Source organism: Stegastes partitus, unplaced genomic scaffold, assembly GCF_000690725.1.
Source record: "Stegastes partitus isolate 25-593 unplaced genomic scaffold, Stegastes_partitus-1.0.2 Scaffold832, whole genome shotgun sequence".
Classification (NCBI taxonomy): Eukaryota; Metazoa; Chordata; class Actinopteri; family Pomacentridae; genus Stegastes; species Stegastes partitus.
This window is the reverse complement of record NW_007578563.1, coordinates 158,037-173,556: the sequence shown is the minus strand read 5'-3', so window position 1 is coordinate 173,556 and position 15,520 is coordinate 158,037. Positions and strand designations below refer to the sequence as shown.

At 44.8% G+C, this 15,520-nt stretch overlaps 1 protein-coding gene across 1 annotated transcript; it reads left to right on the top strand.

Moving 5' to 3' along the window:
- The first annotated feature begins 687 nt into the window (after window positions 1-687).
- LOC103365364 (mucin-4) lies at window positions 688-15,437 on the top strand. Its single transcript, XM_008292790.1, has 5 exons — window positions 688-809; window positions 6,698-6,804; window positions 6,910-7,084; window positions 8,742-8,787; window positions 9,357-15,437. Exons 1-5 carry the CDS (start codon window positions 706-708, stop codon window positions 14,646-14,648), a joined length of 5,724 nt encoding a protein of 1,907 aa, XP_008291012.1. The 5' UTR covers window positions 688-705; the 3' UTR covers window positions 14,649-15,437.
- The last annotated feature ends 83 nt before the right edge of the window (window positions 15,438-15,520 follow it).

Here is a 15,520-nt window from a genome sequence, read left to right as displayed (position 1 = left end):
GGTTAATTGGTGATTGTAAATTGTCGTAGGTGTGAATGTGGTTGTCTGTCTCTAAGTGTATGTGTGATAGACTGGTTACCTGTCCAGGTGAACCTGCCTTCAGCTGGGATAGACTCCAGCCCCCCATGACCCTAGTGAGGATTAAGCGGTGTATATAGAAAAAAAAAATGGAATAATATTTTTTGATCAGTTAAAGCTGGTTTTGGAATTTAGAAATGTGTATCTGGACATCTGTACACTTTTCCTTCATAAATGTATGATTTTAACATTTCTTTTTGTTGTTTTTAAGCTGATTTATTACAGGCTCTCAGCAGTTGCCACAGGTGGGATGGTATATCTGTATATATTATTTTTATTTATCTATTTTAAACTGTCCTTTCTGAACACCCAGCGCTGCCTGTTGACTCCCAGGCCTGGATTTGTCGTGTATGAGGTGATAAGATCAGAGTCCCGGAGAGGCGGCCGGTGCCGGGAAGGCCGGACCGGGGGGTGGGGGGTAGGTGGCGGTAGTTGGCCTCGTGCCTCCGGGAGTGCCTCCGCTCCACCTGCCCCTCACGGGACGCGGTGAACTTTGACCCGCCGGCCGTCGCTTTGCCTCTCTGGGACACTTGACGAAGCTCCGATCGACTTGTGAGCATCTGCATTTGTGAGATGCCCCGCTGGCCCGGTGTGGAGCTGAAGGCTGACTAAACCGGTTAAAATAGGATGTCAACAAGTGACGCAGGAGCGCCGGAGCTCGGAGCAGGAGTAGGAGGAGGAGAGACAGCTACGCCTCTGTACGGGACAGACACACGGACCGCAGCCGCACGGTAGGAGAGAACACGTCCTTTCTGTTCCTAACATGTACTTATTGTGCTTTTTACCGACTTGCTGAGTGTTGCCGCTCACTTCGCTTCACTCCGTTCACTCCGCTTCACTCCGTTCACCTCCTCACCGCGATGCTAGACGCTCTCGTGAAGGGAAGAGAAACCTCGCGCCGAACCGCGTTTAAAAATCTGCACATTTAACGTCGGAAGGCTTTTTCTGGAAACACACGCGCTCCTGACAGCTCAACGACAACTTCTCACGAATCAAGGCTTCATGTAAGTGAATTCGGCTTTGAGATATTCGGGTCATGTTGTGTTATTTTCTCAGCTCACTGCCTGAAAGCTGCGGTCCACCATACTGGACTGGACTGACAAGCGGGAGTGAGTTTAGAGGAGACGTAGGAATGTGACCAATATGTGTCAGAAACTATTTTGGATGAATGTCAGTGTTTTCCTCCTGAGTGAACACCTTTCCACTCCACGCATGAGCGTCTTGTCGCCTTGGGGGTCAGTTTGCTCAACTTGTCAGATTTTTGAACAGGCTCTGGTTGGGGCCACATGCTGAACTCCCAACTCATAAAACGTGACGCATCTAAGCTCAAGTTTACTTCCAACTGCGTTTGGACTGTTTGCTTTGACACTGTGCACGGATCAGGCTGTGGACCCAACATTTATGCCGGAGCCTGCATTTGTGTGGGTGCATGTGTTTGTCATGCACTGAGCCAGCAAACCACCAGCTTGTTGTGTTTCAGTGGCTGAAGCAGGCGAGCTCATACATGCAAAGCCAGGCCTGCACTCACACAGCTGCTGTCTGTGCATGTCCGGAGCTACAACTCTTGTTTATTGTCTGCATATCCTCTCACTAAGTCCACCTTAAACCCAGCTACTGTATCTGTAAAGAGTCCCTTTGGAAACCTGACAGGTGGTGAAGGTGTGGCGGCGAGTCACACCGTGTCCCAGCCGCCTCTTGTCACCGCCGCTGCAGTCATCGCAAAGCCATTAAGTTCTCCTTGGATGAAACTTCAGGTTTAGGGTGTTAATCATTTTTCAGCAGTTGGAATATTACATGCGATTGTCGGTGCTGAGCACACGCCCACACTCTCAGTTTTAGGCTGGATCCTTGCGGTTATGTAAGCCTTAGCTGGCAGATCTGGGCGCACACCCACAGCAGGGCCGACCTCGCAGCGAAGAATACACCAACATACTTGCATGAGACACACGGTTGCATGATGCAGCCGCCCAAAGAGGCTCTCAGAGATAACAATTAGTCATCGGCTTAAACCATCAAAACAAACCACGGATCGGCGTCCAGATCGCACGCAGCTGAAGGTTTGCAGCTGGTTTGTGTTTCAGCAGCAGGAGATAAGAGGTCACGGCTGGGTTCATGGGTTCTACTGTAACTTCTGCAGAAACCGTCCTCGGTGAAATTCACATTAAATGCATATCGAGTGGTGCTGTTCTTCCACATCCGCACAAAAGTCTTCCTGTGGAGCAGAGTTGTGCTGATTATTGATTAGTTTAAAAAAGTATATTTTTATTTTTGAACTGTCTTTCAGAAGAAGACGTGAGACAGGCCTCAACCCTGAACATGTTCAAATCCAGGCTGAAAACAGTTCATTGTAGTTGTGCATATGAAAGTATTTGATCTGTTCTCTTCTAACTAATGATTATATTTCTGTTTTTATGGATTGATTTTTATCTGCTGTCTTACACTTTCCTGTGAAGCTCTTCTAATTACGTCGGGTACAAACTGTGCTATAGAAATAAACCTGCTTTGCCGTTTAACTATTACATAACCGTTATAATTCCACGTTGCCCTCGATGACGGCTTCAGATCTTTAGTTTTATCGACCAATTTATTATGAAACAAAACAGCCCAAAGCAGCAAATCTCACATTTAAAAAGCTGCAACTAGAGAACGCTCATCGTCGCCTCAAACAGCCGATCGATGTTCAAAACTGTTCCTAATTAGTTCTGTGTCGCCGACCAAATCGTTAACTCCAGATCAGGGATGCTGGTGCTGCAGTTTGGAGTTTGTGACAAAGATCAACACATTAAAAAACAAATAATAATGAGTGTGTGTGTTTTTAAGGCAAAAACGACTGAGATTTGCATGTTACAGCTTTTCTAGTTTGAATGTTTTCTGCTTTGACGGTAAATGAAATCTGTTTGTGTTTGAACTGAACACGTCGACGAGGACTCTCTCTTTAGTTCTTTTATAGTTTGAAAGCAAAACACCGTCAGTTTACTGTAAATGAAAACAGCAAAGAGCCAAATTTTAGAGGCTGGAAGTGAGCGGAGGAATTTGGAGCAGTTTTGCTCAGAAGATTATTTACAACATTTAATTTAAATATTATCAGTTAACTTAGTTTCAGCTCTAAAGAGCTGTAACGTTCAGCTGGTGGTGCTTCACGTGGCGACAGAATAAAACCTTCAGAACAGATCCGTGATTTAGTGACAGAGATCAGAAGATCCAGAGCTGTGTTCTCCTCTGTTGACACGTTTCAGAACAATCTCACGGCGTACATGTTGGTCTGTAAATGTTTCAGGATGTTTATTTGATTTTACAAATTGATCCAGTTCTGTCTTGTGTTTCTGTTATTCTACAAATTGCTTTTGTGTGTTTTCATCCTAATTTCAGCACATATGTTTGTTGTTCTGCCTTATGACATGAACAGCACTTTAACCTTTATTTGATGTAGAATAAAAAATATAAAAGGAACAGAGGCAGGACCACAGCATTTATAACTCCAGGATCCTTCTGTTTTTTATGGATTTACTTGTGCACCTTCACTGCAGAGTTCCTCCTGGTGAAATACTGTTAAGGCAGCTGGTAAATCTACAGATTAGTCAAGCAAAGACTAAAAAAAATAATAAACAGTAATTTTAATTATTCATCTTTTAAGTCACAGGAGGATGTCGATGCTGGTTGCTGCCCCTCAAAAACTACGTTTCCGTGTTTAAATCTTTCGTAAAAAGAATATCCTTAGATTTTGTGCTGTTGGATTTAGTAAACAAACAATTTGAGTTTATTTTTACTTGTAAAAAATGTTTGTTTTAAAGCTAAAATGCACATAAAACTCAACAACAGGTCCATGACTGCAGTCCCATGTGTTGAAAAGGAACACCGTGTATTCAGTACCTGGATGTCAGGTGCACAGAACAAGACATGAACACGTGACCGTGGACTTACAGGCGTCAGAACCAAAAACATGACAGCTATTTGAAAAGAAGTCCGATACGAGTCACTGTCATGTAAACTATGCAGCTTCAGTTTATGGCTTCCTCTCAGGCCACGATCACGGAGCTATCAGTTACCAAACATGGTCTCCTGCAGGTTTACAGGCACTAATGCAGCTGAAACGTGATTACACTTCTGCTGCTGCCTCCGGGAGAGTCGGGCTCAGAAGGTGTGTTGTCCTTGGCACCGAGGCAGCTGCTGAGGAGCATCTCCCTCCTGCCCGGCCTCCTCACATTTCTCTTTGCTTTTCCTCTCATGTCAAGTCCCGGCAGGCTTTTATCAGAGCTTTCCAGAGATTTACGCTCTAATGAGGCCAAAGCGTCGCCCCTGAAGGGAAGGTGGATGGTGGAAGCTCTGCGTGACGGCCCATGTTTCCACGAAAAGAAAAAAACCCAAACCCTTCACCTTGTTGAACGCACCGCAGGTTACATAAAAACCCTCCAATTTCCCTCCACCTCTAAACTGCTGAGCTGAATAAAAAAAAAGCGAGGAGGAGGCGATGCTGGAATGTCCCGCGAGACATAATTGCAGTCGTTTATTTTGTCGCTGAACAAAGGTCGCCGTGGCGTTCGTATGCAGATAACCGACTCATCTTTGTTCTGGTGTCGTCGTCGTGACCGGCGGTTGGCGGCGCACCGGCGTGGGTTCGGCGCTGGGTTGCGGCAGTAAATGTGCATATGCATGTTTTTTGTGTCAGAGCGAGTGGGTGTGTGTGAGCTCTGGTTGTAAGAGAAAGTGTGGAGGGGAGCAGGGTGGTATTGTTATGTAAGCGCCGCTTATCGCTCTGTTCGGCTGATAAGCTGAGAGGAGCTGTTTGGTTCTCCTTCAGCTTTACGCTTGCTTACACACCGGAGGAATCAGGCTGAGAAACACATTCTACCAATGGTCCATCTCACTTCTGAACGCACACTGTCACTTTTAATCATGCTGCTTACCTGCAACCTCCTGCCCAAATTTATTTTATTTTATTGGTTTTAATTTGGGGCTGCAGGTGGTTCGGTGGTTCGCATCGTCGCCTCGCAGCTAGAAGGTCGCCGGTTGGCGTCCCGGTGAGGACACCCGGGATCTTTCTGCGTGGAGTCTCCATGTTCTCCCCGTGCAGCGTGGGTTCTCTCCGGGTTCTCCGGCTTCCTCCCACAAGGTCCAGAAACATGCTGAGGTTAATTGGTGATTGTAAATTGTCCGTAGGTGTGAATGTGAGTGTGCTTGGTTGTCTGTCTCTAAGTGTAGCCCTGTGATAGACTGGTTACCTGTCCAGGTGAACCTGCCTTCATCCTGAGTCAGCTGGGATAGACTCCAGCCCCCCATGACCCTAGTGAGGATTAAGGTGTAGAGATGATGGATGGTTTTAATTTGATCTCATTACCTCCACCCTGCTCTGTATATATTTTGCCTCTTTTGTATGTTTCTTAATATCGTCTTATATGTACATTTGATTTTATTATTTACGATTGTTAACAGTTCAATGCACCGTCCAGAGGCAGCTACTTATATTTTGCCCCCATGTATGACGACAATAAAGCCATTGTATTCTAGTCTATTCTATTCTATTCTATTCTATTCTATTCTACAACAGACTGGAGAAATAAAACTGTAGGTGCAGCTCGTCACGATTGTCCACCAGCGTTAAAGATCGGTGGTCACCATCGTCTCTTGTGATTCTGCTCCCAGATTAATATGTGATCAGATCTCCTGGTCTTCTTTTCTACGCTGGCTCGTGTCTCTCCAGTTCACTTTTAACAGGGCGTAGCTGCCTGTAATTACTGATAACTGGCTCAAAATTCATTTAATTTATTACCCAGTTTGTTGGAACACACAAGCAACACAATCGGCGTTTCGTGTCCAGACAGAGACGAGGAGGAGTTCTGCCGACGGATGTTCTGTGTTTTCCTGACTCTTGTCACATGCAGGAGGTTGTGTGAAATTAGGTCGCCGTTTATAAATACTGCTTTAATCAGAGACTAAGCTGTTAGCAGCGAAACAAAATCAGACTGTTTACGTCGACGGGAAGCAAGCGGACGTGGGTTCTCGGTTATCGTTTCCTTTCTGTAAAACACGACCAGTGAGGCCGTTTTCACTGCAAAGCTTCAATCCAACTCTGAGCTGCAGTAATGAAATAGCCTGAAGAGGAGGCCAGGATGTACGAAGGATTGAAATTAGACTGTTTTTGTGAGTTTAAAAATCAATTGTATGTTTATAAATCAATAGTTAATGCCATGAAATGAGGAAAAATGGGAAAGTCTGACATTAAATAACCGACTAAATGGCCGAAAACCGATATTTAAACCAGATATACATTCACAGGAAAATGTAAATCTTAAAAAAAAAATCTAAAAATGTAGAACAACACTCCAACAAAAGACTTTATTGAAATGTTTATTTTTGCTTATTAAAAAGAGGCGTTTCAGCATTTAGCCCTCAGTGGATGGAGCGATGCCTCAGACCATAAAATGGTGACTACGGATGGAGAGAGGAGGCATCACAGCCAAAGTAGTGCGTTTTTAAATCTGCACCAAAAAAAAACCTCCGATGTTAAATATTTGATCCCTGTAATAAACATGTTGATCAGCAGGAGTCATTTTTGCAGCAGTGAAGTTAGTTTAATTGATTCTGAGTCTATTTTGTGTTGTTCTTTTTGTTTTTTTTTTAGAGGAGATCAAGATGAAACATTCGGTAGAAAACAGGAGAATCATCTCGACGAGGGAGTTCCAGCTGAGCAGAACCAACCAGCCGTCCAACAGAAGGAAACAAACAAAGGTGAGATGCACACATTCACCACAGATTTACATCTGTGCACATAAAGAACCTGTTCAGCCTCGACTGTTTAATCCAGACCCACAGTAACCCCGACCTCTGTTGCAGCACTAAGAGCGGACAGCCTAAAACGGGACGAGACTTCTCACGGTGGTGAGTCAGAGGTCCTGATCCAGAAACCTGCCGGGCCCAGATTCACCTCCAGCCTCCTCCTGAGACTCTCCAGGAGTCTGCACCTTCACCAACCTGAGCTGAAGGAGAATTTAGACCCCTGTCTACACAGGTACGCAAGGAATGAGTTTAATCTGTCAAAACACACATATTAGATGAAACGTTTAGTGTCTTGATCTGTAGCTGAAGGAGTGACGAGGTCCTCTGTGCAGTCTGGTCTGCTTCTACATCATGCCATCACCGCTCTGTCCGTCTGTCTCATCAACAGAACAACAAATGCAATCTGTTTTGTGTGTCGCTGCATACACGTGTAGAGTCGCAGTGATCAGCAAGTGAGATTCAGTAGCACACATTCACAGACAGTGATTCACTGAGCTTCAGCTTGACTGTAGATCAGACCAGGTGGAACCTTCAGGACTGCTTTAAATACCTGAGGCATGAGTGAGAACATCAAACAGGGATCTTGTGGCTTCACCTGTTGTGTCTTATGAGGTTTTCCTCCGTACATTCCTGCTGACCTGGCCTATAACTGACTCTATGTTATATTTATTGGTCGCTTCTTATCTCAGATGAATCCTGTCAAACTTTAACAGCAGTGGGTCTTTTTGTCTGTCTCATGATAACTGAACAGAATCCAAGGGTCTGTTTCTGAGGCCTAATGAGCAATCAGTCATCAGTGTCAGATGTACAGTAGCTGAACCGCTGAACCCTGTCTGCGTTCACTATCTGAAATGGTTAGTTCCTTGTATAAACAACGAGGTGACCTCTTTGCACCGTTCTCTGGTTCTGATATATTTCAGCTTCACGCTCTGGAATCCAGTAAACGATCTGCAGCTCTCGCGTCCCTCACAGGAAGCGTCACTTTGCATTCTCAGAGTTAATGTTTAACTCAGAATCATCCACCTGTGGGCTGATTCTTTGCTCAGAGATATAGCCATATGTCAGCAATGTGAGAGAAACAGAGGTTACTTTAGGTTAGACACGGTTACGCAATCTGAAATGACATAATAATTATATTTGACATTATGCCTCGTGGATAACGTTTAGCGAGTGCTGCGCATTTTCCTTATAGCATATTTGCATCCCATTGATGAATGTGTCCAGGAATAGCCTGTCAGCAGTAGTCACTGACGTTATTGGTTCAGTCCAGGACACACCTTGAACTCTCTCCTGTTGGTCCAACATGTCCTTATATAGACATCTTGGACTGAGGATGCGATCTTGTGTGTGCACAGTGAAGCATATCTAAGTGAAAAGTGCCATGGCAGCCTGTGTGAATGCTCGGGAGGTGTGACTTCGGTGCACCTGCGACAGTGGGAAAGCTGTTTAGAAAAGAGGGACAGAGCGCAGGAATGCCGACGATCCTGTTGATCGGCATTGCTGTGAAAAGTGTTAGACATTCAATCCCTCCAATGTTTCACACAAAAACATTACAGCACAGCACTGGAGGACTGGGTGTGCCCGTGAGCACAAATCACATTTATTTAAGTGTCATTGCCGAGATACTTTATTAGCTTTCACTGTATTATCTCAGCAATAAAATTACATTTACAGGTTGTTGTTATCATTATTTATTTGTTCTTATTAATCACTTAGTGTCTGCACATTAAAATCCTTTTAATTATGCTACAAAGGTGTCATCAAAATACCCCATAACAACCATAAACACTGTGTAAAAAACAGTCTTTTTTCTTTTAAAGAAACCCAACAGATGCCCAGCATGTTTAAAGACTAATCTACTGTGTCTTCTCTCTCTTCTGTTTTGCCAGTTCACGTGAACCACAGCAGGTTGAGAGCAAAGACGGCAGCGTGCAGGTAAAGATTCCCACTTTAAATCATTATGTGTCACAGTCTGAGCTGGCTTACCATATAAAATCTGCATCTTTCAATCTCCCATCATATGAAATATTCTAATCGAATGGCAACAAATTTCATGGCCTTGAAATTCTTTAAAAGCCACATGAAGTCGTTATCTGTAAAAACAACACCACTGACACTGTACTCTAGAAAAAGTCTGAGCGTTATTTTTATTATTATAACAGTTAGGAGGGACAGGGTGTGTGTGCTTTTGTGTACGAGTCCTTGGAAATCTTTCATGTCTTTTAAAGTAACCTGTTTGGCAAGGCTTGGATCTCCTAAATAGCTACACCATGGGAACAGGAGCCGTAGAAAAGCTCCTGCCTGCATACACTTTTACTGCTTGCTGTTGCTTAGTTTTTGCTGCAAAAGCCAGACAGTGTTTTACTTCACCGTACACAGAATTTGCATTTGTGTTGTTTTGTGTGCACTATGTTTATTTAAAATGGTGATTGAAGTTGTGTAGCAAACTGTAAACTAGGACACAAGCTATAGGTACCAGCAGTAAATCATTTTTATCTTAACAGGTTAATGGACGAACGCCACGACACACCTCCGTAGAGACAACCAGCGTCTGTTCATTATCAGAGACAGTTCCATTCCCAGCGAAGGAGGAAGACGGGGTCATTACGGTTTGCAATGAACCGAAGATTACCAGGGACTTGAGTTCAGCTGACATTTTTTTAAATGGTGACTTTAGACCACATGAACACAATGGTTCACACATACCTCCGCGTTTGTCACCACCAAGAACTTGCACTGAAGTTGAGTTAGAGGGCGATCTAAAGGACCGGACAAAGCGCGAAAACCAAACTGATATTGGAGAACTGTCTGACCCCCCTGCAGCCATGTTGTCTTCCACCGTGGTAACAGTTCTTGCCCCACACTGGAGTGGACGTCTACGACGGAACAAAAGACTTGATGGAACGGGCAATTCAGATGCCCAGGGGAATTTACAAGATGTGACCAATATTGCAGCACAACGTGGGCATGGTTTTCAGGTCACCCAGAACCAGCATGGTATGGACAGGGTGTTGACAGATGGATCACAAGCCCAACTGAGGGCCCCATTTCTGGGTCCCAGGAGAAATACAGTGGGCTGGTCGGCCAAAAGTGAACCTTCAGGCTTGGACTATGAAACTAAAAGGCAAATGACTCACACTGTCTCATTGGATGTAAACTCTGGAAGGATGACCAACAGGCAAATAGATGCAGGTACTTTAAGCCCTTTATCCACCACTAAATCATCTGTGTCTTCCCTCTTCCACAACCCTAATGACCAAAGGAGGGATCCACAAAGCAGACATCAAGGAGGACTCTCATCTTTAAGCTCAAAACCAATAACCAGCAGTCTGCTTCTGTCTTTAAGGAGATTTAACTCCAATGGCGGGATTTCTGATTCCACCTACTCGGATGTAAACCCTTTGTCTCCAAGCAGTCCTTCAAGTGATCGAAATGGAAAATTATTTTCAACTCACCTTTCTCAAAGCTTTCTCAATAATAATGACCAAGACAGGACAAAGCCTCTCCTCTCTCCATCATCCATTTCTTATAGGCCAACTGAAACTGGACCTGTCCTGTCACCATCATCCTCCAGCATCAGAGAAAGGAACATATCTGACGCTGTCTTCTTTTCAACCTCACCAATAAACAGAGATGCTGGAGGCACAGCTTCAACCCAACACCCTCAGACAATAAACAGGATCCAGCCCAGTCTTACATCTTCCAAACAGGCATTTCCAAGTACAGGACTATTGGAGAGACACCAGAACAGCAGGGATTCAAATGAAAGTACAAACCTATTGTCAGAGAACATGGTGTCCACAGCCAGACATTCCCCATATGACCACTCTGCACTACTGAAAACCCATTCTGTTCCTAAAAGGACCAGCCTGAAATCCACTTCCTGGTGGAAACAAGTTAGCCACGAAAGTAGTGCTCCTCTCATCCTTAATGATACAAGCAACATCAAAGACAGGCTAAACACACCCTTTGTTCCACCCTTTAACGATAATGGAGGCATGACCTCTCCAACTCTAACTGACAACAAAACATTGGGTAGTCATATGTCCAGTAACCGAGACAACAGTAGCACAACAGAGTCGGTTTGCAAAGGGAACATGAACTTTGTCCTGAAGACACAGGGAGGAACACACAATCTCAAACAAAGAATCCCTGAGAATTCCCTTGACCACGAACCACACAGGTTTGTCAAACAGCAGTACGGCTCGAACCTAAACAACAGAGAACCACAAAAGCCTTATAGTATGCCTGATGCGTTGTGTGGTTCTAAAATTAGTAGAGCTACAGCACAAACCACACTGAGTCACCCTAAAGATCCCTGCAAGCCTGATGCAAGCAGCAGTTCATTTACAGCAAGTGTAACTGAATTACCACCTACTTTGCTAAATCCCAAGAGCTCAAATACACCCACAGAGAGCAGCAGCAAATACAAAAATAGTCCTTGTCCTGCCAAAACCAACAACACCCCCTTACCTCTTCACAACATGGACTCACAGAAGTTTACCAAACCATCTCTTTCTCTTGATTTCACTACCACTTACAGCAGTCCAGCTCTCGTCTCTCAAACTACCTCTGGCCTCCCCCCAGCCACAAACACTAAAAATAGTTTTCCCTTCAGTTCCCCTTCAGTCTCTTCTCAGACAAGTATTCATGCTTCATCATACACTGGGTCTTTGTCCCAAACACCACAATTAACCAACAAATCCAACACCACACCTCTTGGCTTTGAAAGAACCTATGCCTCCACTCCCAAACCTTTCCAACCTAAAACTTCATCCAGCCTGATTCCCTCAGTCAGTTCTTTCTCTAAAACAAACTACAGCTCTGCATCCACCACCTCTTGCTCAAACACTGGCAGCCATCCTGTATCCCCTGCTTCCACCAGCCCTTCCTTTCTTAGTCCTCCCGTCACTACTGCTATGACATCTTCTCCCACCTCTATTTCCCCTCTCCTTACTCCCCCTGCAACCCCAGTCATTTCCAGCCCAAACTACTTAGAAACCTCCAGTCCAAAGGGAGGGAAGACATTTCCCAGCAGCCCAGAAACAGACCCAAAGAAACGCTCCAGTGCAGAGGGAAAGAAAGCAAGACGGGTAACATGGGAGGACTCAGTGGATGTCCAGGTCTCAGAGCCCACCACAGTGGAGAAGCAAGAGCCGTCTCGAGCACCAACAAACGTTCTATCTCCCTCCAGGTTCTCCCGAAATGCTCCATCCATATTTTCATTTCTAAGATCCAGCAGTCCAACAACAAGCACATCTCCTCTTCCCTCCCCTACCCCCAAGACCTCCAGCATACAGGTGGGCAAAGGAGGGAAGTATCGATCTTTATCTTCTGACTCTGCTGATTTGACGTCCAGAGAGAAAAACAAGCAAAGAACTGGTGACACGATGCTCTTTGACCAGGGAAAGCAAGACTTAACCACACCAAGGCAAGAAAGGACATTATCAGTGGAGTCTGGCACAGTTCCATGTTGTTCCTCTGCTCCTCTCTCCCTCCCTCCTGACTTTTCAGGTTATAAGCTTCGCTATAGCTCCCCACCTTACTCCACACTCATGTCTAACAGACAGGCACATGGAGAAGCTAAAACTTTAACACCCAGAGCACGCCTTTTTTCTCAACCTTCTCAGTCTAATCTTACCCCACAGCTTCCCTTAAATACTGCGTCCAAACCCCCTTTGTCACCTGTCAGGCCATCCCAGTCCATGCCCTTGTCTTCCCAAAGAAAACCTGCCGTGCAAGAAAGTGTGGTTTCAGAAACTGATCAAGTCAACAATAACCACAGCAAAAATAACGCCCAGGACCGTCAGAATAACCAGATATTACTTGTCGACAACAGAGTTCGTGTCAGCTTACAGTCTCTGCAGGGTGATAAGGCACACAAATCCTCATACGTAACTGAAACACTGGTTTATGGCATTAAAACCAAAGCAGATACAGCTACTGCCCCAAATGACACCACACCTAAACCTTTGCAAGATACCGCAAACATACCAGTTTCTATGGAGACCAAGTTAAGCCAACAGTCACACACAGTGCAGAGTCAGAGAGCAGCAGGTGAAGCGTATCGTCATTCAGATCAGAGCTCCAGTGGCAGCAGCTCAGCAGAGAGTCAGTCCCGGGATAAAGAAGGCAGCAGCAGAAGAATGAAGGAGAATGTGCTGGGGAAAAGCAGATTTTTTTCAGTGGAAGCTAATAATGAACAAAGCCCAAAGAGAAGCCGATTTGCCCTGAAGAAAAGTGTCAGCACACCAAACTCCAGTTTGTCAAGGTCAGATTCAGAGAGGGCCAGCAAGAGTAACAAAATGGACCAGGTCCTGAATAAAATAAAACAAAAATTCAGCCCTAGGCGGTCTGAGGATGATTCATCGTTTCCATGGAAATGGAAGCGAACTTCCCAAACTCCTTCTGTTAGTGGCTCAAGTGATGTCAGTAATGTCAGTGACAACAGTCTTGAGAGTGCCAAAACTCTGGAGGAGCGAATGCAGCAGAAAGAGATGGTGCTGAATGACAGCAAAAAGGAAACAGACGATGCAGATAGATGGACACAAAACAGATACACCATCATGCCATCTTCAGCTGTTGGAAGCACAGTAACAGGAGATCACTTCTCCATTTGGTCAGAAAAATCAACTCTAGACACTAACCAAGAAGAGAAAAACACTTGTGCAGAACACACATTTGAAAACAAAGCCCAAGTTCACCTGACAGTCGACCACCCAGCGACGCACCAGTTGGACTTTTACAAAGACAGCGGGACAGATTATACAGCATCAAACCAGTTCCTGTCTTGTAGAGATCTCAGTCCTTGTAGGAGCCCTAATTCCTCTGCTGCATATCCATCTCAGTTCAGGAAGTCCACACCGAGCCCCAGAAGCCCCTTCTCCCCCTTCGCCTCTCTTTCCCCTCTCTCCCCATTTTCCTCACCCGAAGTGACAGATGACAGTGTCTTCTACAGCCCAAAGCTGCACCGTCGCAGAGAAACTCCGTCTCCTTGTGAGCCAGGAGAAGGAATCAGCTTAGGAGGTTCAAGAAGAAGCCGAGTGTCGACAGGTCCTCCAAGTGTAGGCCCAGTACCTGACAAGGAACAGTTGGCATCCTCGTATGCAGACTTAAAGTACGGCATTGAGCCTTCCAGGTGCTTTTCTGTGAGTTCAGTTCTGTCCAGTCGACCTTCAGGGCCTGGACGTATTTCCACTGGATCCAGATTCATGAGTATGGGGGACCTCTCTCAGTCTGCCTTGTCTTGTGGAAGTAATGCCAGAGACTTGAGTCAGTGGTCTGTCACACCTGACTGGAACAAAGAATTGGATTGCCAACCTGCCAGTGACAGTCGAGCGGCGTATTTTCCCAGTGATCCTGGTAAAATGAGGTCAAGATCTCTGCCTCGATCCCTGACCAAGTGCTTGGCAAACTGGAGCTCAGGAGACGCTCCGTCTCAACCTGTAACCAGCACAGCCTCAAGGCCGGCTCACCTTTGGAGCCCTAACATGAACACTTGTCAGTTTACATGGGATACCGAGGGTCCCCCGACCCCTCCTCCAACTCCTCCCATGTCACCAGTGTCCAGACGCATGTCCAAACCTCCCAGCCTGTCCTCTCCGACCTTTCCAAGCTCATCAGAAGCACTACAGCAAGGAGACAGCCAGTCCTCCAGAGGGCTTCTGCCCTCCAGAGGTTATGTTTCGAGCCTTAGCACCTTTGAGGAGTCGTCAGACAGCAACTCGGACACGACGACAGATGATGAATATTACTTAGAATCAGATGAGGAAAGAGAAAAGGAAACAGAACTGTGAAAACAGAACAACAGTTGCTTTCAAATTTCTGCTTTCCAGGACATGAGAACAAAACGTCCATGAGGAGAAGGACGGGCTGTAATCTTTTATGTATGATAACATCTGCTTGTTTTTTGTTAACTCTCTTATTGTCACCAAGGAGACGTGAGGTCAGTTAGAACAGTGGGCTGCTTGCATGATTTACTTTTCGAAAGTTGTAGTTGTGGTTATGGTGAAAAAAAAAAGACGTATGGGCGAGCATGATATTATCAGCATAGGTTTAAATACTTCTTAAGTATGTACAGTTTATTGTCTATGACTGCAGATCTGCAATGTATGGATAACAAATAGTTTGGTCAGTTGCATGGCATTAGTGAGGTATGAATATCTGTGTGGTTGTTTTAAAGAACCAACTGCTGTGTGAGGTTAGGCTCTCTACGTCTTATCTTTAGGTTTGCATTTCATCCTGCTAGATAACAGTAAGTGCTGAGGTAATGTGGATAAACACGCTATCGTTGGATATTTCATCATCTGTGTTTGAAGATTGAAACGAATTTCGGTAAATGTTGTCATCATAAAGCAGAAACGACTTATTTTCTTAGTAACTTTTTCTTTCTTGTTTTTCTTTTTTTTTAAACAAGTGTTGCTTTAAAACGTTTTTGTTTTTTGTACTTTGGGATGAAATCTAATCTTGTTCTGATTAACAAACATTATAAAGTGCTCTATACAGTGCCTGCTGTTATTTGTACAGTCACAATCTAAAGTCTTAATATATCTATTTTATAAATAAATGTAATATTTCCAACAAAAGCTTCTGTTTGGGGGATTTCTGTTATAACGAGTTGCTTCCACTCTTGCTGCTGCTGCTTTAGGTGAAATGGTCCAGTGTTAAC